The sequence below is a fragment of the Phoxinus phoxinus genome, assembly GCF_949152265.1.
Source record: "Phoxinus phoxinus genome assembly, chromosome: 13".
Taxonomy (NCBI): Eukaryota; Metazoa; Chordata; class Actinopteri; order Cypriniformes; family Leuciscidae; genus Phoxinus; species Phoxinus phoxinus.
Window position 1 is genome coordinate 18480890 of NC_136888.1, and position 25024 is coordinate 18505913.

At 40.5% G+C, this 25024-nt stretch overlaps 1 protein-coding gene across 1 annotated transcript; it reads right to left on the minus strand.

The window, feature by feature from the left end:
* Positions 1-19232: 19232 nt before the first annotated feature.
* cuzd1.1 (CUB and zona pellucida-like domains 1, tandem duplicate 1) lies at positions 19233-24621 on the minus strand (the record flags this gene model as incomplete). The annotated part of the gene is made up of 14 exons (XM_079632161.1): positions 19233-19397; positions 19499-19743; positions 19890-20281; positions 20400-20575; positions 20781-20992; positions 21295-21451; positions 21559-21600; positions 21841-21939; positions 22121-22165; positions 22695-22793; positions 22950-22979; positions 23968-24063; positions 24408-24506; positions 24594-24621. 14 exons carry the CDS (start codon positions 24619-24621, stop codon positions 19357-19359), a joined length of 1761 nt encoding a protein of 586 aa, XP_079488287.1. The 3' UTR covers positions 19233-19356.
* Positions 24622-25024: the final 403 nt, after the last annotated feature.

Genomic DNA, 25024 nt, shown 5'->3' on the forward strand with positions numbered 1-25024 from the left:
TTTCTCTGTTAATTTTGTGTGGACTTTCTCTGGAGTTTTTTTTCTTTTCTTTAAGAACCTTGAAATTTTAGAATATTTTTGTGGAATGCCCTTTTTGGACTGGTTTTGTTATTTGAGAATTACCTTTAGCTGTTTTTTGTTTTGTTTAGTTTTTGTTCCAGATGTGGATTTTTGATGCTTTTATTAAAATGAATTATGCATCTCAACTTCTTCTAAGTGTATCTTACTAATGGGTTCACCTTTATCCAGTGGCTCAAGGATTGAGAGTCTGACTCTCATGCTGGAGACCCGAGTTAAAGTCCCGGCTCTGATAGTTCTATTCTTTAATCACATACCTACAAAGACCCAGTTTGCATGAAATCCTCTTCTTGTTACACTTCCATCACTGTAGAAAAGTACAGTCAGATCATTGTTGCTTGATTTGAAAGACTGGTTCCTGTACTCTCGAATTTCATCCAGTAAAGGGTGGAGGGTAGAAGGACCATCATACACTCTGATGTAATCACAGCACTTTTCTAAACTAGCAAGCGGAAAAGAGAGAAAACACATGCAAATGTGATTATGGTTTGTCCACCATATTAGTATTTTGTAGCAATGTTTTCTTGGAAAAAGGAAACCTAAAAGTTACACATTTTTAGTATTATCTGTTCCAAAATTAAAATTGTGTCCTACTCAACATCGGTGAAGTTCAGTGACACAGTCCTGTTCCCTGTGCTTTGAATGGTCCACGTGCATCGTGCATTATTAATGTAGTTATTGGGGTATCGGGGGCTGAAAAATTCACCCATCCAATCTGTCAGATTGCCACCACATGATTCTTCAAATAGAGATGGAAAATACAATGAAAAGACAGTCATGACTGTAAATAGAGAATGAGTAGAAATTTCACATCACAAACTAGGAGATATTGATAATATTATAGATCATAATATTATAGATCAAGTCCTATTCATCTCTTTTAATCGCATACCTACAAAGACCCAGTTTGCATGAAATCCTCTATTTGTTACACTTCCATCACTGTAGAAAAGCACAGTCAGATCATCGTTGCTTGATTTGAAAGACTGGTTCCTGTACTCTCGTATTTCGCCCAGTAAAGGGTGAAGGGTAGAAGGACCATCATATACTCTGATGAAATCGCAGCACTTTTCTAAACTAGCAAGCGGAAAAGAGAGAAAACATTTGCAAAATGCAATTGTCCACCCTATTACTATTTTGTAAAAATGTTTTCTTGGAAAAAAGGGTAATCTGAAAGTTACACATTTTTTGTATTCTCAGTTTCAATATCAGAAAATTCAAATAGTGTCCTACACAACATCAGGGAAGGTCAATGACACGGTCCTGTTCCCTGTGCTATGAATGGTCCACATGCATAGTGCATTATTAATGTAGTTATTGGGGTAACGGGGGCTGAAAAAATCACCCATCAAATCTGTCAGATAGCCACCACATGCTTCTTCACCTAGAGATGTAAAACAGGATAAAAAGATAATCATGACTGAATGAGAGAATGACTAGAAATTTCACATCACAAACTAGGAGAGGCTGAAATTCATGGTACAGTATATCATAGATCAAGTTCTATTAATTTATTTTAAACACTTACCCAAAAAGACCCAGTTTGCATGAAATCCTCTACTTGTTACACTTCCATCACTGTAGAAAATCACAGTCAGATCATTGTTGCTTGATTTGAAAGACTGGTTCCTGTACTCTAGTATTTCGCCCAGTAAAGGGTGAAGGGTAGAAGGACCATCATACACTCTGATGTAATCACAGCACTTTTCTAAACTAGCAGGTGGAAAAGAGAGAAAACACATGCAAATGTAATTATGGTTTGTCCACCATATTATTATTCTGTAGTAATGTTTTCTTTGACAAAGGAAATCTGAAAGTTAGTTAAACATGTTTAGTATTCTCAGTTTCAATATTAGAGAATTAAAATAGTGTCCTACTTAACATCGGTGAAGGTCAGTGACACAGTCCTGTTCCCTGTGCTATGAATGGTCCACGTGCATTGTGAGTAATCAGGGTATTTACTGGGGTACCGGGGGCTAAACAATTCACCCATCGAATCTGTCAGATTGCCACCACATGATTTTTTACCTAGAGGTGTAAAACAGGATAAAAAGATTGTCACGACTGTTATTATAAGATAATGACTATATCATATGACATAGCAAACTAGGAAAGATTGAAATTCAGGTTTCACTTAATTTTGATGGTCCCTTTAACACATTATGTTGACTGTAAGTAACGTTCACCTACAGTAGGCTACATGTCTACTAACTCTCATTAGAGTGTCAGTAGAGTATTAGTAGACTGTTAGGGTTAAAATAAGTTGACGTGTAGTTGCAAAGTTACTTATAGTCAGTAGAATGTCTGTTGGAGGATAATCACAATAAAGAGTTGGCAGATATTAAGCAGACAGTCTGCTAATACACTAATGAGAGTTAGTTGACATGTAGTTGCAAAGTTACTTATAGTCAGTAGAATGTCTGTTGGAGGATAATCACAATAGAGTTGGCAGATATTAAGCAGTCTACTTATACTCTAATAAGAGTTAGTTGACATGTACTGTAGATGCAAAGTTACAGAATGTTCAAAAGGAACCATCAAAATAAAGTATTACCGTAATTCATAATATCATTGATCAAGTTCTATTGATCTCTTTGAATCACATACCTACAAAGACCCAGTTTGCATGAAATCCTCTACTTGTTATAGTGTTATCACTGTAGAAAAGCACAGTCAGATCATTGTAGCTGGATTTGAAAGACTGGTTCCTGTATTCTTGTATTTCTCCTAGTAAGGTGTGGCGGGTAGAAGGACCATCATATACTTTGATGTAATCACAGCATGTTTCCAAACTAGCAAGCAGATACGAGAGAGAAACATGCAAATGTAATCTTTTTTTCTTTTCTTTTTTAGAATATTTAAGTGTTTACAAAATACTTCACAAAAACACTTTGAAACATTTTGAAAATGGCAATGACAAATAAGAAAAAGGGAAGAGCGATGTCCTACTCAACATCGGCAAAGGTCAATCCCACGGTCCTGTTCCCTGTGCTATGAATGGTCCACGTGCATTGTACATTATTAGAGTAATTATATGGGTACCGGGGGCTAAAAAAATCACCCATCCACTCTGTCAGATTGCCACCACATGGTTCTGAACATAAACATGGAAAACAAGAGAATAAAAGGACAGTCACAAATTAAACCATAAAATGATATAGAAAAAAACCCAGACAGATACCCGAAGAAACTTCGGTGGAATACGGCTAAAACAAAATACATATAAAATGTTTGATGTTTCAACATTGAATAAAAATATGCATGAAATAGCATGTTCTACACAAGTGAAACTCAAAAAATGTGAATATCGTGCAAAAGTTAATTTATTTCAGTAATTCAACTTAAAAGGTGAAACTACTCTTCTTACTTAGAAGCAGGCTGATGGTCGACCTGCTGGGCATTGCTGCCTGACGCACCTCCACCGGTGCCTTTTGTGCAGGTGTGCTCCTCCTCTTTGGGCATAAAACGGATCATCAGCTGGGGACCACCAGTCATGGATGTTTCGCTCCTTTAACCCCAGTACATCTCATGGTGGCGTGCGATGGCAGGGATCACTCCCTGCCACCCCCTGCTGATGCCCTAGGTGTTACTTGGCCCCCATCCCCTATGCTTCCTCTTTAGCCACAGCCAAAAGCTGCCCCTCTCTGCCTCCTCTGCCGGTTCTTTAATGGCTTTTCGACACCATGCTCCTGTACATCCCATTTCGCGCAGATCGGATCATTAGCCAATCAGGACACAGTGCGTTTACATTTGTTCATATTAAGTGCCTCTGTATCTGGATAACCGATCGGATTTCTGTTTCTGCATAATATTTAAATTAGGTCTGTATCACGACACCAAATTAAGAGTAAAGATGATTCAAATTAAGCAATGTCCCAATTGCTTTCACTCACTCACTCACTTTACTTTCCTATGTAATCTCCAGTCTTAGATTAAATTACGTTTTTTGAATGAATTAATACTTCCAGAGTTGATCATACAAAAATAACTGGGTTGATAATAAGTCACATCATCGATCATCGGGGTTTAAGGTTATAGCGTGCAATGACTATAATGGGAGATTCATTAATAAACATGCTGAAACAATAAAAACATTCAATTTTTAAAACATTAAAAAATAAAAAGTGTATTTCCATTATTCCTCTGGCAAAGCAGCGCACGCTTCTTCATTAAGATCTCAAGACTGATAACAGCTGTGTTTGTACAGGCGATCGCCTCGTTCAGATAATGTTGCACAATTAAAGTCCGCGTGAACCGGAAGTTGTAAACGACTTTTCTCAAGTGTTGTGACGCATTTCCGAGTGAAACGGAATATTGAGCAGAGGGTTTTACTTTAGCGCTCATCCTCTCCATCTCTCGCCCATAGCAGAGTAACGGTTTGAGGGGAGTGGTTAAGCGTTTAACCAACCCAAGCCGTCAGACCTACGTCATCAGAAAAAGAACCATTCCAGACCGGAAGTAACTTTTCAGACTTTGATTAAAGATAACTTCGGCAAAAAAAAAATGTTCTGTGTATTAACTTGCACGGATTAATTGTTCACCACAAGACAAGTAATATCCGCTAAAAAATAGGCCTAGGGTCAATTTTGATTTCATGCCGACTTTAAAAGGAAAAATGACACACACGGTATCATGTAAGTCTAAATAAACCATTTGAAATATTGACGTTTATTGTAAGGTTCAAATAAGTTTAATTTGTCTAAACTGCGTCTGGCCATTAATTTCTGACAGCCACGTGCACTGTAAAAAAAATTGCTGCGATTATTTAGCACAACTTAAAATCCAACATTGTTTCAACTTTAAAAAGTATGTGTTCAAGTTTGACTTAAAATATTAAGTTTAGTTAACTTTAGTTTAGTTTGGTTAAGTTGGATATTTAAGTTATCTCAACAAATTTTAACTAATCGCAGCCACATTTTTTACAGTGTGGGGAGACTGGGCGGGGATTTATATGACGTCCACCTGTGAATGCAGACACGGTGGCTGGATTGCGTTTACATTACACTGAGATCGGATCACACAGAGAAATGCCTCCTCGACCTGCGTTTAAACTTGGCATTAACATGCGATCACCAATCAGGACACGGTGCGTTTACATTTGTTCATTAATAGCCTCTGTATCCGGTTAACCGTTCGGATTTCTGTTTTTGCATAATATTTAACCCTTTAGGTCTGTAGCACAACACCAAAATAAGAGTAAAGATGATGATACAAATTAATCAATGTCCCAATTGCTTTCACTCACTCACTTTACTTACCTATGCAATCTCCAGTCTTAGATCAAATTACGTTTTTTGAATGAAGGAATAATTCCAGAGTTGATCATACAAAAATAACTGTTGATCATGAAAACTGTCATCATTAAACTTAAAAGGTGAAACTAGTTTATAGACTCATTACATGCAAAGTGAGATATTTCAAGACTTTATTTGTTATAATTTTGATGATTATGGCTTACAGCTATGAAAACCTTTTCACAATATTCTAACTTTGAATTTGGGGTTTTCATAAAGTGTAAGTCATAATCATCAAAATGATAACAAATAAAGGCTTGAAATATCTCACTTTGCATGTAATGAGTCTATAAACTATATTAAATATTATACTATAACTATAATAAATGCACGATTTTCAATTTTTTCGAGTTTCACCTGTAATGTATAATGTTAAATTACATTTACCTGTTGTCCATGACACAATGGTGGTAACAAATCAGTCTATCATAGCAAAAAGCTATTCTCTATCAAGCATAATAAAAAATAATCGGTAACGCTTTAGATTACAGCCCGGAAAGTACTGCGTAATTACAATGAAATTACAGTGTAACTTTCGGTAATTACAGTGTACCTATAAAGTACTTATGTGTAAGTATAGGGGAACAATATGTAAAGTCTTGGGAATAAAGGGGTAACAACCAGGAAAATACTGCGTAATTAAAACTAAATTACAGTGTAACTTTCGGTAATTACAGTGTACCTATAAAGTACGTACGTGTAAGTATATAGGGGAACAATATGTAAAGTCTTGGGAATAAAGGGGTAACAACCAGGAAAAAAAAATTTATTTAGGCAAATTATTTATACTGTAAGTATTTTTGAACTACGGGGTACTTATACTATAATACAATCTTACTTTTGGGAGCAATTTAGCGAGTAGGCTACTTACACTGCACCTTTTTGTAATAATAGTGTACAAATACATAAAGGCTTTTTTTAAATTACGGGGTAGCCTATATATCAGTGCATTTATAAAGTAGGCTAATTTGTTTTTATTGCAAAGGTGCACTGATTAAGTTGTTTCAAGGCAAGTAAAACTATTGCAACTTTTTTTTTTTTTTTAATGCTGGGGAAATATACTCTTGTTTCATGTAGTTACAGGGTAAGTATGACATCGCGGGCCGTAAATTAAAGTGGTGCTTCTTACCCTCTTGTTTCATGTAGTTACAGGGTAAGTACAATAAAAACACATGTAAACACACAATCTGATATCACTTGGAAAACTTTATTTGAAAAACAACTTATTTTAAAACGGATTTACAACACTTTCTCTTGCTTGGTTTCCTCCTCCTCTTGTTCCTCTTCTTCTTTCTTTCCACTGATAAATCTTAAGAAGGAATCCCATGTCTCTTGCTATTCTGTATTATGTGTTAACAGAAAATACAGTACAGAAATGTCCTCACCATTTACTCATCTTTTACCCTCATGTCATCCGAGATGTATATGAATTTCCTTCTTCAGATTAACACAAATTTTTTTAGAAAAATATATAATCTCTGTGAATGCATAATGCAAGCTCATGTGTTCCTAAAAGTTGACATCAAACAGCACATACAGCAATAACTAAAGTAATCCATACGACCCCAATGGATGAATCAATGTCTTCTGAAGTGAGACGATAAGTGTTTGTAAGAAAAATACCAAATATTTAAACATTTTAAAGACTATCGCTTCCGTTCCGACCAACTGTCACTTGCGCGTGCATGAGAGGGTTGAGTTCACGCTTGACACGCGTGACGTAAGCGCGCCGAGAAACCGAATGTCGATTTCTTTTATTTTTTTATTTTTTATTAATGCTCACAACAAAATACAAACAATAACACATAATAATAATGAAAAACAAACAATACAGAAGAACAGAGATGGCAGTTCTCGCGCGAGTTTCACATCTAACTCCCGCGAGAACGTAATGAACGCGTGAAGCTTCACCAAACACGAAGCCAAGCCGACTCTCATGCACTCGCTGGACGCTGGTGACAGTTGGTCGGTAGCGAAAAGATGAGTAAATTACGAGAACATTTCTGGGTGTACTGTATTTTCTTTTAATACATAATACAGAATAGCAAAAGACTCCTTCTTAAGATTAGGCTAATCAGTGGAAAGATAGAAAAAGAAGAAGAGGAACAAGAGGAGGAGGAGGAAGTAGGAAGCCATGCAAAAACGTATACTTTCTGTCAGGACTTTAGTATTTGAAATGAAAAGTTGATTTTAAAAAAGGAATAAAGAATAATAAGTGTAATATGTTGTAAATCTTTTTTGAAATAAGTTGTTTTTCAAATAAAGTTTTCCAAGTGATATCAGATTGTGTGTTTACATGTGTTTTTATTGTACTTACCCTGTAACTACAAGAAACAAGAGGGTAAGAAGCACCACTTTAATTTACGGCCCGCAATGTCATACTTACCCTGTAACTACAAGAAACAAGAGGGTAAGAAGCACCACTTTAATTTACGGCCCGCAATGTCATACTTACCCTGTAACTACATGAAACAAGAGTATATTTCCCCAGCATTTAAAAAAAAAAAGTTGTAGTTTTACTTGCCTTGAAACAACTTAATCAGTGCACCTTTGCAATAAAAACAAATTAGCCTACTTTGTAAATGCAATGATATATAGGCTACCCCGTAATTTGAAAAAAGCCTATTATTACAAAAAGGTGTATGTAGCCTACTCGCTAAATTGCTCCCAAAAGTAAGATTGTATTATAGTATAAGTACCCCGTAGTTCTAAAATACTTACAGTATAAATAATTTGCCTAAATAACATTTTTTTTTTCCTGGTTGTTACCCCTTTATTCCAAAACTTTACATTGTTCCCCTATATACTTACACGTACGTACTTTATAGGTACACTGTAATTACCGAAAGTTACACTGTAATTTAGTTTTAATTACGCAGTATTTTCCTGGTTGTTACCCCTTTATTCCCAAGACTTTACATATTGTTCCCCTATACTTACACATAAGTACTTTATAGGTACACTGTAATTACCGAAAGTTACACTGTAATTTCATTGTAATTACGCAGTACTTTCCGGGCTGTAATCTAAAGCGTTACCGATAGTACTGTTACCACACTCCTCCCAAATGTTCCTCAGAATATGATTTTGATAGATTTATAGATAGATAGACAGATAGATAGATAGATAGATAGATAGATAGATAGATAGATAGATAGATAGATAGATAGATAGATAGATAGATAGATAGATAGATAGATAGATAGATAGATAGATAGATAGATTTACCTGATTCACCTGTTGTCCATGAACCAAACGTATCTGGTAGAATATGACATATAGACATAACATTTAATGTAATGTAAAACTTGTCTTTCTGTACAATATGTGCAACTCTACGAACTGAGAAATTATACATCATTTAAGCAAAACATGATGTTCAAGCAGGCAGGTGTTTTCCATAAAAAGATTTCTCCAGTGAATAATAATCTTACCTTGATAGGCAGTTAGAAGCAGACAGAGAAGGAGAGTCCGGGCTTCCATCTTTCTCTTCTGATCAAGTTTGTCTTCAAACTTTCAATCATGACTTTTATAGTCAAAACCATCCTAAGGGGGATTTCCTTATGACACATCAATATCCAAGAGCCTGTGCTGCAATAAAATCTATGGAGCAACAAAATCGTGGAAAAGACACAGCTGAATATTTGGCAACTTACATTATTGCTCTTGACTGTATTCATTTATGGATATTTCTATTGACACAAAGTTGGAGTGATCATGTTAAAAATATTGTAAACATACTTTCAGTCAAAGTTTTCATTACCTTACAAACATATTTAACAAAAATATGAATAAGGAGATAAGTAAAGAAGTATTTCAAAACATATTTCTAGTTCAAAAAAAAGTTTGAACAGTGAAGAACTGCCACAGCACTATTTGAATTAAATGCAATTTTGAATGTTTTGTAAGGCCTATACTGCAATCTCTGATCACACCATTATCGCTAACTTTGTGTCAACAGATAGGCTATATCCATAAATTAATACAACTTTCAGCTGTGTCTTTTCCCACAATAGTTTCAGGCTCCAGGATATTGATCCATCATAAAGATATTCTCCCATTACCAGGCGTATATTACAAATCGTTAGCCTCATAGCATAATTGCCTAAGTCATTTTTTGGCCAAATTGTGATATCTGCCTATTTTTACTGTCCTTCCACTGCTGCATCATCCTGCCTTTCTGCCTATGTCCTTAGCCAATCACAACACTTATTAGGATCCAAAAACACTATCTGCCTTAGTCATCTCTTTGACTTAGGCAGTTTTGATACAAACAAAATGGCAAAAAACATGGAAAGACAGATGTCCAGAAGTGATGTATTAGCTCTTCTGTTTGATTCGTTTTCATCTGGTAAGAGTTCATATTTCTTAAATTTTCTAGACACTAAATGTAATTTCAGTCAATCAAAGGGATTATAAACTGTGTATTTAAACTTGAAATCAAATTTTTTGCTACAAGATAAGTAGCTAGCAAACACTAGCTAAATATTACCTCATTTCTGGTCAGAACATCACCATAAAAAGACATTTAGGTAATTTTAGGCAAGTGAAGTAATTTTTCAAGCATTTACTTTTAATTTTAAGGCGAGACACGGCAGGCAAAAACACTTTTTTTTTCACTGGTCAAATTTGAGATTTTGGCCTATTTGTCTTCAATAACATGTCTTCTTTCAGACTTGTGGTGAAAAAAAAGTCCAAAATACACATTTAGGTCTTTATTTTACTACACTTTGTCTATTTGCGTCCGTAGATTTCTCAAAAATTCAACAAAAGTTGGCGTTCTAAATCAACGCGCTGCTCCGCGATCTCTCTCTGCTTCCTTTTAATCACACACACGTCTGGAAATTCACACTCCACGTGATTACATTGTCATCTTTGAGACTGCACGAATACATCCATCCCCATACAAGGTGACTCAGCTATACCACAATGACTTCATGAAGTTATCTGGGGCCTATATGTCACCAATATTCGACCAGGTAAAAAGGTTGGTGACCCCACAGTCCATGGCCTCCGGGCTCTCCAGTACTTGGCTAATGGTCAAATCCGGTACAAGTTGGAATTTGAGTCTGAATGGGAAGACCTGCCTCAGCGAATCAACATCCCCAAATAACCACTGAGTCCCACTCTTTCCTGCCCAATTGCCAATTACTCTCAGGAAATTCAATGACTTGCAGACAATGAAACCAGTACTACCAAGAGTGGCCCACCAGTACTATGACAACCTCCCTCATCAATAGACAGTGTGAAAATGAGTGTGCACAGCACCTGAGTAGAACTTGGTGGTAAATGAAAAGTGGTTAAGGTTAGACATTAAGAAACAACTTGGTTAGGGTTAAGTTACACATCTTGGTTATATTTAGGAGAATAAAAAAACTATGGTTATGTTATGTTTGCACATCACCTGAGTGGAACTTCGATTAAGGGTGGAAAAGGAAAACAGTAGTTAAGGTTAGACATTAAGAAACAACTTGGTTATAGTTGGCAAGTTTATACATCTTGGTTATATTTAGGAGAGAAAAACAACTTTTGTTATGTTATGTTTGCATTTAAATGTAAGAGAAAAAATGCCTAAGTCATGGCATGTTCTGCCTAAGTCACTTTTATTTGTTAGGCAATTGGTGATGGATATTTTTCTTTTTGCATACTTGTTCACACATCTGGTTGAATGTACTGTTATAATATCAATAAAAAATCACAATGTGATTTCTAAATATTGTGTTTATTCATGTTTCCCAAAAACGTTGAAATATGACTTAGGCAATTATGCTATGAGGCTAACGAAATATAAATAATAATTTTATTTTGCGCCTGTTATCACCATTATGTTCAGTTAGTTTCATTATCATGGACTTTTTAGTTTGGTTTCATGTTCATCATGTGTTCCTTTTTTTAGTCCCACTCCTCATTATTAGTTCATTATATGTGTCAGCTGTTCTATTAATCATCCTCATTTGTGTTTGCTATATAAGTTGGTCCCTCACATCCATTCTCTGTCCGATCACCGTTGCCCTAAGTGTGTTTCCCTGCCTATTTGCATGTCTTTGGGATATTTGTCATTAAACTTTGTGTCGGAAACTTCTGAAACCACCCATGACACCTGTAGAGGATTCCACTTGGCTCTCAAAAGTTGTGCCCGCTGTTTATGAATGCAACCTGTGGAACGATTACCGGTGGCCGGTACCTGTAAAAACAATGCAATGATCAGTATTTTTAATGTCACATTTGTTTTACTTATAGGAAGCTATATAAGGGAGGGGTCTAGGACGAACCTATTCACTAGAATTAATCAGAACAATATTATGCAGCGTCCAGTGCCGTCACTGATCCACATAATTATGTCCACATTAGAGTGATGATTTCTTTCACGATAATAACTACATAGCCTTAAGATCTGTGGGTAAAGAGCTTCTGCCAGATTCAGCTTGTGGTGTACAACACAAAACACTGTGACGGTGACTCTCCGTTCACATACAGATTTGAGAAGAGAAGCTTCTTTCAAAACTGTTTTTAACAAGCTACAAGTTACTACTGTTTGCAACACTTAGTGTAGCGCAACGATCATTGTTTTAAATGTTAAATTTTTTTTACTTTACTGTTTCTAAACAACCACACTGTTGCGTCTTGTCTTGTAAGTAGCCATGGCAAATTTGGTCTTCCTTCTCTCATCTGGAAAGTTTGATTCATCCTTTAGGGAATTGGTTTGTTCAACTGCTCTCTCCGTGGCATTGAAAAGTCTGATTCATAACGAATCAGTTTATCCTACAGTTTTTTTTCCCCAATTGATAACATCCTATTGTACAATCAGTCACTTTTTTAAAACTCTTAAACAAAATTAAGCACAACATCCGCCTGTTGTGACCATAACATTGAAACAATTCATGTTTTTTCACACAATATGCAGTCAATTAACACGTTTCAAAATGTAAACATTTTCTTTAAGTTTACTCAATACCAAAAACATTATCATTCTTTCCTTATTTATAAATGCTTAAACACAGCATGCCAAAAAGGCTCTCCCTCCATCAACTACTCCTCTCCCTCCTCCATCTACTCCTCTCCCTCCATCAACTACTCCTCTCCCTCCATCAACTACTCCTCTCCCTCTTCCATCTACTCCTCTCCCTCCATCAACTACTCCTCTCCCTCTTCCATGTACTCCTCTCCCTCCATCAACTACTCCTCTCCCTCTTCCATCTACTCCTCTCCCTCCATCAACTACTCCTCTCCCTCCATCAACTACTCCTCTCCCTCCATCAACTACTCCTCTCCCTCCATCAACTACTCCTCTCCCTCTTCCATCTACTCCTCTCCCTCCATCAACTACTCCTCTCCCTCCATCAACTACTCATCTCCCTCCTCCATCTACTCCTCTCCCTCCTCCATCTACTCTTCTCCCTCTTCCATCTACTCCTCTCCCTCCTCCATCTACTCATCTCCCTCCACCATCTACTCCTCTCCCTCCTCCATCTACTCCTCTCCCTCCTCCATCTACTCCTCTCCCTCCTCCATCTACTCCTCTCCATCCTCCATCTACTCCTCTCCCTCCATCAACTACTCCTCTCCCTCCTCCATCTACTCCTCTCCCTCCTCCATCTACTCATCTCCCTCCTCCATCTACTCATCTCCCTTATCCATCTACTCCTCTCCCTCCTCCATCTACTCCTCTCCCTCCATCAACTACTCCTCTCCCTCCATCAAATACTCCTCTCCCTCTTCCATCTACTCCTCTCCCTCCATCAACTACTCCTCTCCCTCCATCAACTACTCCTCTCCCTCCATCAACTACTCCTCTCCCTCCATCAACTACTCCTCTCCCTCCATCAACTACTCCTCTCCCTCCTCCATCTACTCCTCTCCCTCCTCCATCTACTCTTCTCCCTCTTCCATCTACTCCTCTCCCTCCTCCATCTACTCATCTCCCTCCACCATCTACTCCTCTCCCTCCTCCATCTACTCCTCTCCCTCCTCCATCTACTCCTCTCCCTCCTCCATCTACTCCTCTCCCTCCTCCATCTACTCCTCTCCATCCTCCATCTACTCCTCTCCCTCCATCAACTACTCCTCTCCCTCCTCCATCTACTCCTCTCCCTCCTCCATCTACTCATCTCCCTCCTCCATCTACTCATCTCCCTTATCCATCTACTCCTCTCCCTCCTCCATCTACTCCTCTCCCTCCATCAACTACTCCTCTCCCTCCACCATCTACTCCGCTCCCTCCATCAATTACTCCTCTCCCTCCACCATCTACTCCTCTCCCTTATCCATCTACTCCTCTCCCTCCATCAACTACTCATCTCCCTTATCCATCTACTCCTCTCCCTCCACCATCTACTCCTCTCCCTCCACCATCTACTCCTCTCCCTCCATCAACTACTCCTCTCCCTCCTCCATCTACTCTTCTCCCTCCTCCATCTACTCATCTCCCTTATCCATCTACTACTCTTCCTCCATCAACTACTCCTCTCCCTCCATCAACTACTCCTCTCCCACCTCCATCTACTCATCTCCCTCCTCCATCTACTCCTCTCCCTCCTCCATCTACTCCTCTCTCTCCTCCATCTACTCCTCTCCCTTCTCCATCTACTCATCTCCCTCCTCCATCTACTCCTCTTCCTCCATCAACTACTCCTCTCCCTCCACCATCTACTCATCTCCCTCCATCAACTACTCCTCTCCCTCCACCATCTACTCCTCTCTCTCCATCATCTACTCATCTCCCTTCACCATCTACTCCTCTCCCTCCTCCATCTACTCATCTCCCTTATCCATTTACTCCTCTCCCTTATCCATCTACTCCCCTCCCTCCATCAACTACTCCTCTCCCTTATCCATCTACTCCTCTCCCTCCATCAACTACTCCTCTCCCTCCTCCATCTACTCCTCTCCCTCCATCAACTACTCCTCTCCCTCCATCAATTACTCATCACCCTTATCCATTTACTCCTCTCCCTCCATCAACTACTCCTCCCTCCTCCATTTACTCCTCTCCCTCCATCAACTACTCCTCTCCCTCCTCCATCTACTCCTCTCCCTCCATCAACTACTCATCACCCTTATCCATTTACTCCTCTCCCTCCATCAACTACTCCTCCCTCCTCCATTTACTCCTCTCCCTCCATCAACTACTCCTCTCCCTCCTCCATCTACTCCTCTCCCTCCATCAACTACTCCTCTCCCTTATCCATTTACTCCTCTCCCTCCATCAACTACTCCTCTCCCTCCTCCATCTACTCTTCTCCCTCCTCCATCTACTCATCTCCCTTATCCATCTACTACTCTTCCTCCATCAACTACTCCTCTCCCTCCATCAACTACTCCTCTCCCACCTCCATCTACTCATCTCCCTCCTCCATCTACTCCTCTCCCTCCTCCATCTACTCCTCTCTCTCCTCCATCTACTCCTCTCCCTTCTCCATCTACTCATCTCCCTCCTCCATCTACTCCTCTTCCTCCATCAACTACTCCTCTCCCTCCACCATCTACTCATCTCCCTCCATCAACTACTCCTCTCCCTCCACCATCTACTCCTCTCCCTCCATCATCTACTCATCTCCCTTCACCATCTACTCCTCTCCCTCCTCCATCTACTCATCTCCCTTATCCATTTACTCCTCTCCCTTATCCATCTACTCCCCTCCCTCCATCAACTACTCCTCTCCCTTATCCATCTACTCCTCTCCCTCCATCAACTACTCCTCTCCCTCCTCCATCTACTCCTCTCCCTCCATCAACTACTCCTCTCCCTCCATCAATTACTCATCACCCTTATCCATTTACTCCTCTCCCTCCATCAACTACTCCTCCCTCCTCCATTTACTCCTCTCCCTCCATCAACTACTCCTCCCTCCTCCATTTACTCCTCTCCCTCCATCAACTACTCCTCTCCCTCCTCCATCTACTCCTCTCCCTCCATCAACTACTCATCACCCTTATCCATTTACTCCTCTCCCTCCATCAACTACTCCTCCCTCCTCCATTTACTCCTCTCCCTCCATCAACTACTCCTCTCCCTCCTCCATCTACTCCTCTCCCTCCATCAACTACTCCTCTCCCTCCTCCATCTACTCATCTCCCTCCATCAACTACTCTTCTCCCTCCATCAACTACTCCTCTCCCTCTTCCATCTACTCCTCTCCCTCCATCAACTACTCCTCTCCCTCTTCCATCTACTCATCTCCCTCCACCATCTACTTATCTCTCCCATCAACTACTCCTCTCCCTCCTCCATCTACTCCTCTCCCTCCATCAACTACTCCTCTCCCTCTTCCATCTACTCCTCTCCCTCCATCAACTACTCCTCTCCCTCTTCCATCTACTCATCTCCCTCCACCATCTACTCATCTCTCCCATCAACTACTCCTCTCCCTCCTCCATCTACTCCTCTCCCTCCATCAGCTACTCCTCTCCCTCTTCCATCTACTCCTCTCCCTCCATCAACTACTCCTCTCCCTCTTCCATCTACTCATCTCCCTCCACCATCTACTCATCTCTCCCATCAACTACTCCTCTCCCTCCTCCATCTACTCCTCTCCCTCCTCCATCTACTCCTCTCCCTCCTCCATCTACTCCTCTCCCTCCATCAACTACTCCTCTCCCTCCTCCATCTACTCCTCTCCCTCCTCCATCTACTCCTCTCCCTCCATCAACTACTCCTCTCCCTCCACCATCTTCTCCTCTCCCTCCATCAACTACTCCTCTCCCTCCACCATCTACTCCTCTCCCTTATCCATCTACTCCTCTCCCTCCATCAACTACTCATCTCCCTTATCCATCTACTCCTCTCCCTCCACCATCTACTCCTCTCCCTTATCCATCTACTCCTCTCCCTCCATCAACTACTCATCTCCCTTATCCATCTACTCCTCTCCCTCCACCATCTACTCCTCTCCCTCCATCAACTACTCCTCTCCCTCCACCATCTACTCCTCTCCCTCCATCAACTACTCCTCTCCCTCCTCCATCTACTCTTCTCCCTCCTCCATCTACTCATCTCCCTTATCCATCTACTCCTCTTCCTCCATCAACTACTCCTCTCCCTCCACCATCTACTCCTCTCCCTTATCCATCTACTCCTCTCCCTCCATCAACTACTCATCTCCCTTATCCATCTACTCCTCTCCCTCCACCATCTACTCCTCTCCCTCCATCAACTACTCCTCTCCCTCCACCATCTACTCCTCTCCCTCCATCAACTACTCCTCTCCCTCCTCCATCTACTCTTCTCCCTCCTCCATCTACTCATCTCCCTTATCCATCTACTCCTCTTCCTCCATCAACTACTCATCTCCCTCCATCAACTACTCCTCTCCCTCCTCCATCTACTCCTCTCCCTCCTCCATCTACTCCTCTCCCTCCTCCATCTACTCCTCTCCCACCTCCATCTACTCATCTCCCTCCTCCATCTACTCCTCTCCCTCCTCCATCTACTCCTCTCCCTCCTCCATCTACTCCTCTCCCTCCTCCATCTACTCCTCTCCCTCCTCCATCTACTCCTCTCCCTCCTCCATCTACTCCTCTCCCTTCTCCATTTACTCATCTCCCTCCTCCATCTACTCCTCTTCCTCCATCAACTACTCCTCTCCCTCCACCATCTACTCATCTCCCTCCATCAACTACTCCTCTCCCTCCACCATCTACTCCTCTCCCTCCATCATCTACTCATCTCCCTCCACCATCTACTCCTCTCGCTCCTCCATCTACTCATCGCCCTTATCCATTTACTCCTCTCCCTTATCCATCTACTCCTCTCCCTCCATCAACTACTCCTCTCCCTTATCCATCTACTCCTCTCCCTCCTCCATCTACTCCTCTCCCTCCATCAACTACTCCTCTCCCTCCTCCATCTACTCATCTCCCTCCATCAACTACTCCTCTCCCTCCATCAACTACTCATCTCCCTTATCCATTTACTCCTCTCCCTCCATCAACTACTCCTCCATTTACTCCTCTCCCTCCATCAACTACTCTTCTCCCTCCTCCATCTACTCCTCTCCCTCCATCAACTACTCATCTCCCTCCTCCATCTACTCCTCTCCCTCATCAAATACTCCTCTCTCTCCATCAACTACTCATCTCCCTTATCCACTTACTCCTCTCCCTCCATCATCTACTCCTCTCCCTCCTATTAACTACTCCTGTCCCTCCTCCATCTACTCATCTCCCTCCATCAACTACTCCTCTCCCTCCATCAACTACTCCTCTCCCTCCACCATCTACTCCTCTCCCTCCATCATCTACTCATCTCCCTCCACCATCTACTCCTCTCGCTCCTCCATCTACTCATCGCCCTTATCCATTTACTCCTCTCCCTTATCCATCTACTCCTCTCCCTCCATCAACTACTCCTCTCCCTTATCCATCTACTCCTCTCCCTCCTCCATCTACTCCTCTCCCTCCATCAACTACTCCTCTCCCTCCTCCATCTACTCATCTCCCTCCATCAACTACTCCTCTCCCTCCATCAACTACTCATCTCCCTTATCCATTTACTCCTCTCCCTCCATCAACTACTCCTCCATTTACTCCTCTCCCTCCATCAACTACTCTTCTCCCTCCTCCATCTACTCCTCTCCCTCCATCAACTACTCCTCTCCCTCCTCCATCTACTCCTCTCCCTCATCAAATACTCCTCTCTCTCCATCAACTACTCATCTCCCTTATCCACTTACTCCTCTCCCTCCATCATCTACTCCTCTCCCTCCTATTAACTACTCCTGTCCCTCCTCCATCTACTCATCTCCCTCCATCAACTACTCCTCTCCCTCCATCAACTACTCCTCCCTCCTCCATTTACTCCTCTCACTCCATCAACTACTCCTCCCTCCTCCATTTACTCCTCTCCCTCCATCAACTACTCCTCCCTCCTCCATCTACTCCTCTCCCTCCATCAACTACTCCTCCCTCCTCCATTTACTCCTCTCCCTCCATCAACTACTCCTCTCCCTCCTCCATCTACTCCTCTCCCTCCATCAACTGCTCCTCTCCCTCCATCAACCACTCATCTCCCTTATCCATTTACTCCTCTCCCTCCATCAACTACTCATCTCCCTTATCCATTTACTCCTCTCCCTCCATCATCTACTCCTCTCCCTCCATCAACCATCCCTTCCCCTTTATCCATCTTCTCCTCTCCCTCCATCAAACCGCAGTAGCCTACAAACTAGCCAAATATAAAAAAATAAAAGGATTACAATGTAAAAGATTAATATTGTGTACATAAAATATGGTTGAATCCAGCTTGTCCCGTACATGGCCTGCTTGCACGCTTTTACTTTGTGCACGAGCAGATCCGTTTGCTCTCTGGAGAATTGTTCAGTCTTTCTGCTTGCAAAGTCCGCCATGTAAATAGCGAATCTGCCATGGCGCAAGCACAACTGTCTTTAAAAGGGAATGGGAAATTACACTCTGATTGCACCCAGAACACACCATTACTCATTAAAAGAATGTGGGACAACCCTTTTAGACCATGCGCTTGGCGCGCCGATCATTTTTACAGTCGTTAAACTAGCAAATGTGCACTTTACACCATGCGCTTAGATCGTTCAAATAGATCCCTATAGGTCTTCATTTCTGTCATGCTGTGTTTCAACATGATTTTGGTATTGGGTAAGCTTGTGTAAAAAGTAGATTTTAATATTTTACAAAAGTGTTAATTGACTGTGTATTGTGTGAAAACAACATGAATTGTGTTAATGGTATGTTCACAACAGACAGATGTTGTGCTAATTCTGTTTAGGAGTTTTAAAAAATGTGAAAACAGATTGGACAAAAGTATGTAATACTTATGTAATGAAAGGTATTTCATTTCAGAATAGAAAGTGAATATATAAACAATTGCAGACACCACTGACAAAAACAGCTGTTTAGAAATGCTTTAATTGAATTGCAAAAATACAATTTGTATTTTGAATAATTTGCTGGGTGGTTACTAATGATTGATTAATAGTAATGATTAATGGCGATGATTGAGAAGATGATCAGTTCATTCCTTTGACTTCTCAGACTCCACATCATGCCTTCGACCTTGACAGGAGAAATTAATGTCATTAGGAAAGGCTCAGTATTATTACATCAAAAACTGGAACGAAAATTCATTAGAACAAAACCTGCCACTGGCCTCTGACCTTTGAGTTTGATTGGCCCCAACGTCACAGTATTGGTGTGGTAGGTGCTGTCAAGAGATCTCTTGCGACGGAAGCGACAACCTTGGCGGCAGCGAGAGTTGTAATCGTTATCGGGGCAGATGATCACTTTACACTGCAGGTACACGTAGGCGTGAGTCCGGAGGAACTTGAAAGCCCGGAAACTGAACTGAGCATAATAGTGCTGGCCGCTGGTGTAATAATGATATGTGCTGTCTCTGGAACATCTATAAGATAAAATAAGAGAAATTACTTGGATTTAAAAGATAAATAAATTTGGACTAAAACTCAGTCACATTGAGTTAGTTTCACTATTAATGCAAATGAGTACAAGAACTAGGTAGCAACATAATTCTTACTAATACTGTCTCACCCGTTACGCAGCAGGTCATAGGAACGATCTTTGAAGTCATTGGGATTTGGAGATGCTACACAGGTGTCCAGGAAGAGATCCAGGCTGTTGTCAGGCCTGTTTAGCTTGACTTGAACATACAGAGGCTGGTTCAGGTTCACTTCATATGGAGAGTCATAAATTTGTTGGTAGAAACTGCTGGAGGTGTAGAAGGCTATGCTGGCATTGAAGCGCCCGGTTCCTGTGATGTTGGCATTGATGTTCTCCCTGGCCTTGTAGAATATCTGGACCATAGTGTCTGGCTCCATTCGGCAGCCCACATGTAGTAGGAACTGAGACTGACGAGTGATCTCACCCGACTGAGACTGAGATGCCCGCACATTGTTGGTGTAGGACACATAACCGTTCATCATCTAGGAGAGAGAGAGACAGAGGGCAGGTGATGTTGTGTGGGAAACATGCCCCTCAATGATGCTTACTAACCCGACACAGCAAATTCAAGCATTACTGGATCTGATACACAGATCATACCTCTTTGGCAGTTCCACATGTGTCGAGAGAGAAGCTGAACACAACCTCAGTACTGGTAATACTGGGTCTGCAAAGATGATCATCCACATAAAGATCATTTCCACTGTATCCAAGTGAGTTCAGGTAAGACCGTTGAATGACAATGACCATGTTGTCTGAGGAGCAATCCACACGACCTGCAAAGCAAAGAGTTTCATCCCCTCAATGTAATTTTGCTTTTTTAAAGTATTTATTTAAATTCATGAAATACAAATGTGCCGCATCTTTCTGCATCTTTTAACTTGCTTGTGTATATTTGTTTTTAAAGCACATTTAATTTTATGAAGAGAAAACTCTAATATGATCAGCTAAGGGATGGAATGCATGTGACAGCTATTCAACCTTCATCTGCAGTCAGAGAGCTTGTGAAAAGGGCCTTAAAACCATGGCTGACACCAGAGTAGTCACTCCTGAAGACAACAGTCAGGTATCGTGAAGAAGAGTGAAACAGCTGATTGGTGGTGTCATTGAAGCAGACCTTTCCCAGCTGTGAATGACCAGTGGAAGAGCCGTCATGTATAGAGATGTAGTCGCAGTTACAGCAGCGATCCAATCTGGAAGAAACAGGGAGAATGGCACCTGATCTGAAAAAGACGAACTTTTTAAACAACACTTAATTTAAAAGAGCCATTTTGAATTGGTTCCACCTGCAGGTTCTTAGTGGTTCTGCAGGAAAAAGCTGCAAAAATTAGAAATTTCACCTACCCTTTTTTGTAAACATTTTTGGAATAAAAAATTATCTAAATTACTTTAAGTCTTTACTAAAACTAAAAATTTTCATCTACTTAAATATCAAACATCAAATGCCAAATTTCATCAGCACTGGATTTATCACCGCTCATGGTCTCTCACTTACTGCACATCAACAAATGACAGGAAGATCCTCTGTCCTTGCTGAGTAGAAAGATACCACACACAGTAGGCATTGTCATGGTAATAGCTTGGGTAGTTTGGACTGGAAAACAGCCCAGATCCATACAGGTGTCCTCCACACTGAGGGTGAGAAACTGGATCTAAAACAAGAAATGTGTCTTAGATCTTACAAGTTACAAACAAGTGTAATTAACCGCAGATAAGTGGTATGAGAATTTAGCCTTGGGCATTACAAAAACTAAAATACCTGTTTCTATTTCTGGCCATGTTGTATATGATGGGCAATACCCTGAATAGAAGGGAGAAGTTAAAACTATATGAGTACGAACCAGAAGTGCATTATATGAGTCTTATAATAATAATTTACATGAAGCCTCTGCTCACATTACAATCTGACTATGCAAAAGAGCACTGCTGTGAATATTCTTCAAAACATAATTTGTACATATATGCATTATACATTATCTACAATATTATCTTATACTGAGCTGTGGTTGGGGGCTGATGCATCTGTTTTTGGGGAACTTACAGTGAAAGTCAGGGCAACAGTTGCCATAGTACTGACAGTCGTGGGTGCATGAGCAGCTGCTGAAGCTGTTTCCACAGTTATGCATGCAGGAGAGATATTCTGTATCAGAGGGAGGAACATATTTGACTCATGATGTCATCAATATGTCTGTGATGTACACATTATCGGGTCTCAAATGGACTCAATGCCTTTTACGGAAATTGTTATACATTGAACTGATCCATTTTTATGTCATTAATCTCATTAGTGTCCCTTAAATTCAACTGAATGGCAGCAGCACCTGTTGTATCCGGCACGGTTGTAATATCTGTTGTTGAGCAGTAGCCTGTTTAAAGAGAAGAGATCAGTAGGAGTAAAATTAATGCAATTGAAAGATTGACTCAGAAAAATCCATTTCATCACAGGAAATACACTGACCAATGTGCTCACGACAGGAAAGATTAATATTTGTGTTTACAGTATTTTATCTCAAAGTTTCAGTTGGTTGTGTCGGTTTGTTCTGGTGTTGTCGTAATTGAGGGTTGCCAGGCCTGCGTAACAAAACTAGCCCAATGACCAATCAAAAATATAGCCCAAAAGTATATATCCCAAATATCAAAATGCAAAATCAACCCTTGGCAACAGTTTAAAAGTAGCCCACCTTGGCAACCCTGATTGAGCAGTACCCTCTCTAAAGGGAAAAGGTAAATATTGAATAAGTAAAATTAAAGCCATGTTTTTGAAAACTGACTCAGCAAAATCAATTTCATCTCAGGAAATGCAATGACCCATGTACTGACATTAGGAAAGTTTTCTATTTGTGTTTAGTAGGCCTATTTGATCTTGAAATGTCTGTCTGATCAAGAGGAACTCACTGTCGTAGTCAGGGCAACAGTTGCCATAGTACTGACAGTTATAGGTGCATGAACAGCTGCCGATGTTGTATCCACAGTTATACCTGCAAGAGGGGAAACCTAGGGAGAAATACATATCCACAAAACCATTAATACATGTGTGACTACAAAATCCATTAATATGTTTGTGATGTATGACTACATCAGTTTTCCACAACACCCAGGAAACCAGGGACAGTTTGAATCCGAAAGACAGATAAGAAAGTGATGGTGCACCTGTTGTCGCGTCAGTTGAATAGCAGTAGTCTGTATAAATGAAAGAAAAAAAAAGAAATCAATTTCATTTCTGTAATTTCAAAGAATCATTGAAAAAAAGGTTCAGTGGGGTTCTATAGAATTTTTAATTCCTCGATTTTAAAGAACCCTTAATGCCAAAAAGGTTCTGAGAAATTTCTTAAATAATTGCATAATACTTTTATGCTTGGTAATTTAATGTTTTTTCTAGTTATAAAGTATAGGTTTACGAGCTGTTTAATTCATAAAATGTTGTTACAATCAAAATCGAATTAAATCTAAATTAATTCATTAAATCTCAATCCATAAAATGATCCCATGATGGGAACCCCTAAACAGAACCCTTTAAGGTTGTATATTGAACCCTTTCTTCTAAGGCCGCATTTACACTGCAGGTCTTGATGCCCAATTCCGATTTGTTGACTATATATCTAGCTTACATAATTTTAAAAGTGACCCATCTACACTAAACACTTGGCGAAACAACCCAAGGCAGATGTACTGACCTGGAAAAGCTTAGGCCGTAAAGGAAGTAAAAACGGCGCAATGTGCAATGGATGCATACAAAAAGATAATACAAGCTTTTGCTTTCTGCACCATCTTTAAAGGTCAACAAAACATTGGTCTCTCAAGGCGAAAAAAAAAAGAGGAGAGCCCTTGCTGCAGCCTGGGCGATTGATTGGGTCATTGATGATGAACGACTCGCATTGATTGGGGAATATCCGATCCGTCCATTGACATGGCAGACGCAAATACATGTATTCGATTGATATAATGCATGCATTCAATTCATATCAGATTTATTTAAACAATATATGAGGCCTGAAACCGATCTGAGAATATCGGAATGCATGTGCTTTTTTCCTGCTTGCACATTCATGGGTCATATCCAATCTATGCCACATGTGAGGAAAAAAAATCGGAATTGGGTCACTTGAACCATGCTATGTAAATGCGGTCCGTATATCTTGAAATGTCTGTCTGATCAAGATGAACTCACTGTCGTAGTCAGGGCAACAGTTGCCATAGTTTTGACAGTTGTAGGTGCATGAACAGCTGCCGAGGTTGTATCCACAGTTATGCCTGCAGGAGGGAGCTAGAGAGAGAGAAACATTATCCATAAAGCCATTAATACTTATACACAAGAGTCATGGGTGTGACGTATGACTAGGGACATCAGCCTCCCTCAACAACACCCAGGAAAAGAGAGATAGTTGTAGGTGCACCTGCTGTAGCTGGCCAGTCAGTTGTCATAGAGCAGTAGTCTGTATAAAGGGAAGAAATAAAATATGTTAAAATTCAAGAGATTAATTTTATTTCTGGAATTACAAAGAATCAAAGGTTCTATGTATGAAGCACCGAACCCTTTAAGATTCTATACACAGAACCTTTTCTTCTACGAGTGCCGTATCTTGAAGTGTCTGATCAAGAGGAACTCACTGTCGTAGTCAGGGCAACAGTTGCCATAGTTATGACAGTTGTAGTTGCATGAACAGCTGCCGATGTTGTATCCACAGTTGTACCTGCAGGAGGGAAAACCTAGAAAAGAGAGCGAGAAAAAAAAGAGATCAGCCTTCGTCTACACTCAGGAAACCAGAAAATATTATATAATGTAGGACGGTGCACCTGTTGTATCTGGCCCAAGGCTGGTCATTGAGCAGTAGTCTGTACAAAGGGAAGAGAAATAAACTTCAGTTCTGGAAATATACTCACTACAAGAGAAGTTTTTTATTCATAGTTTTTGATCTTGAAGTGTGAGATAAAAAAAAAAAGAAACTTACTGTCATAGTCATAGCAGCAGTTTCTATTGTCCTGACAGGAGTGTGTACATGAGCACGTGCCAAAATAATTTCCACAGTTATTCCAGCATGAATGGGCATCTAGAGAACAGAGAAAGAGATGTTAGCCATAATGATAGATAGATAGATAGATAGATAGATAGATAGATAGATAGATAGATAGATAGATAGATAGATAGATAGATAGATAGATAGATAGATAGATAGATAGATAGATACATGAAGGATCCTCCGTTGAATACAGCCAGTCATCTATAA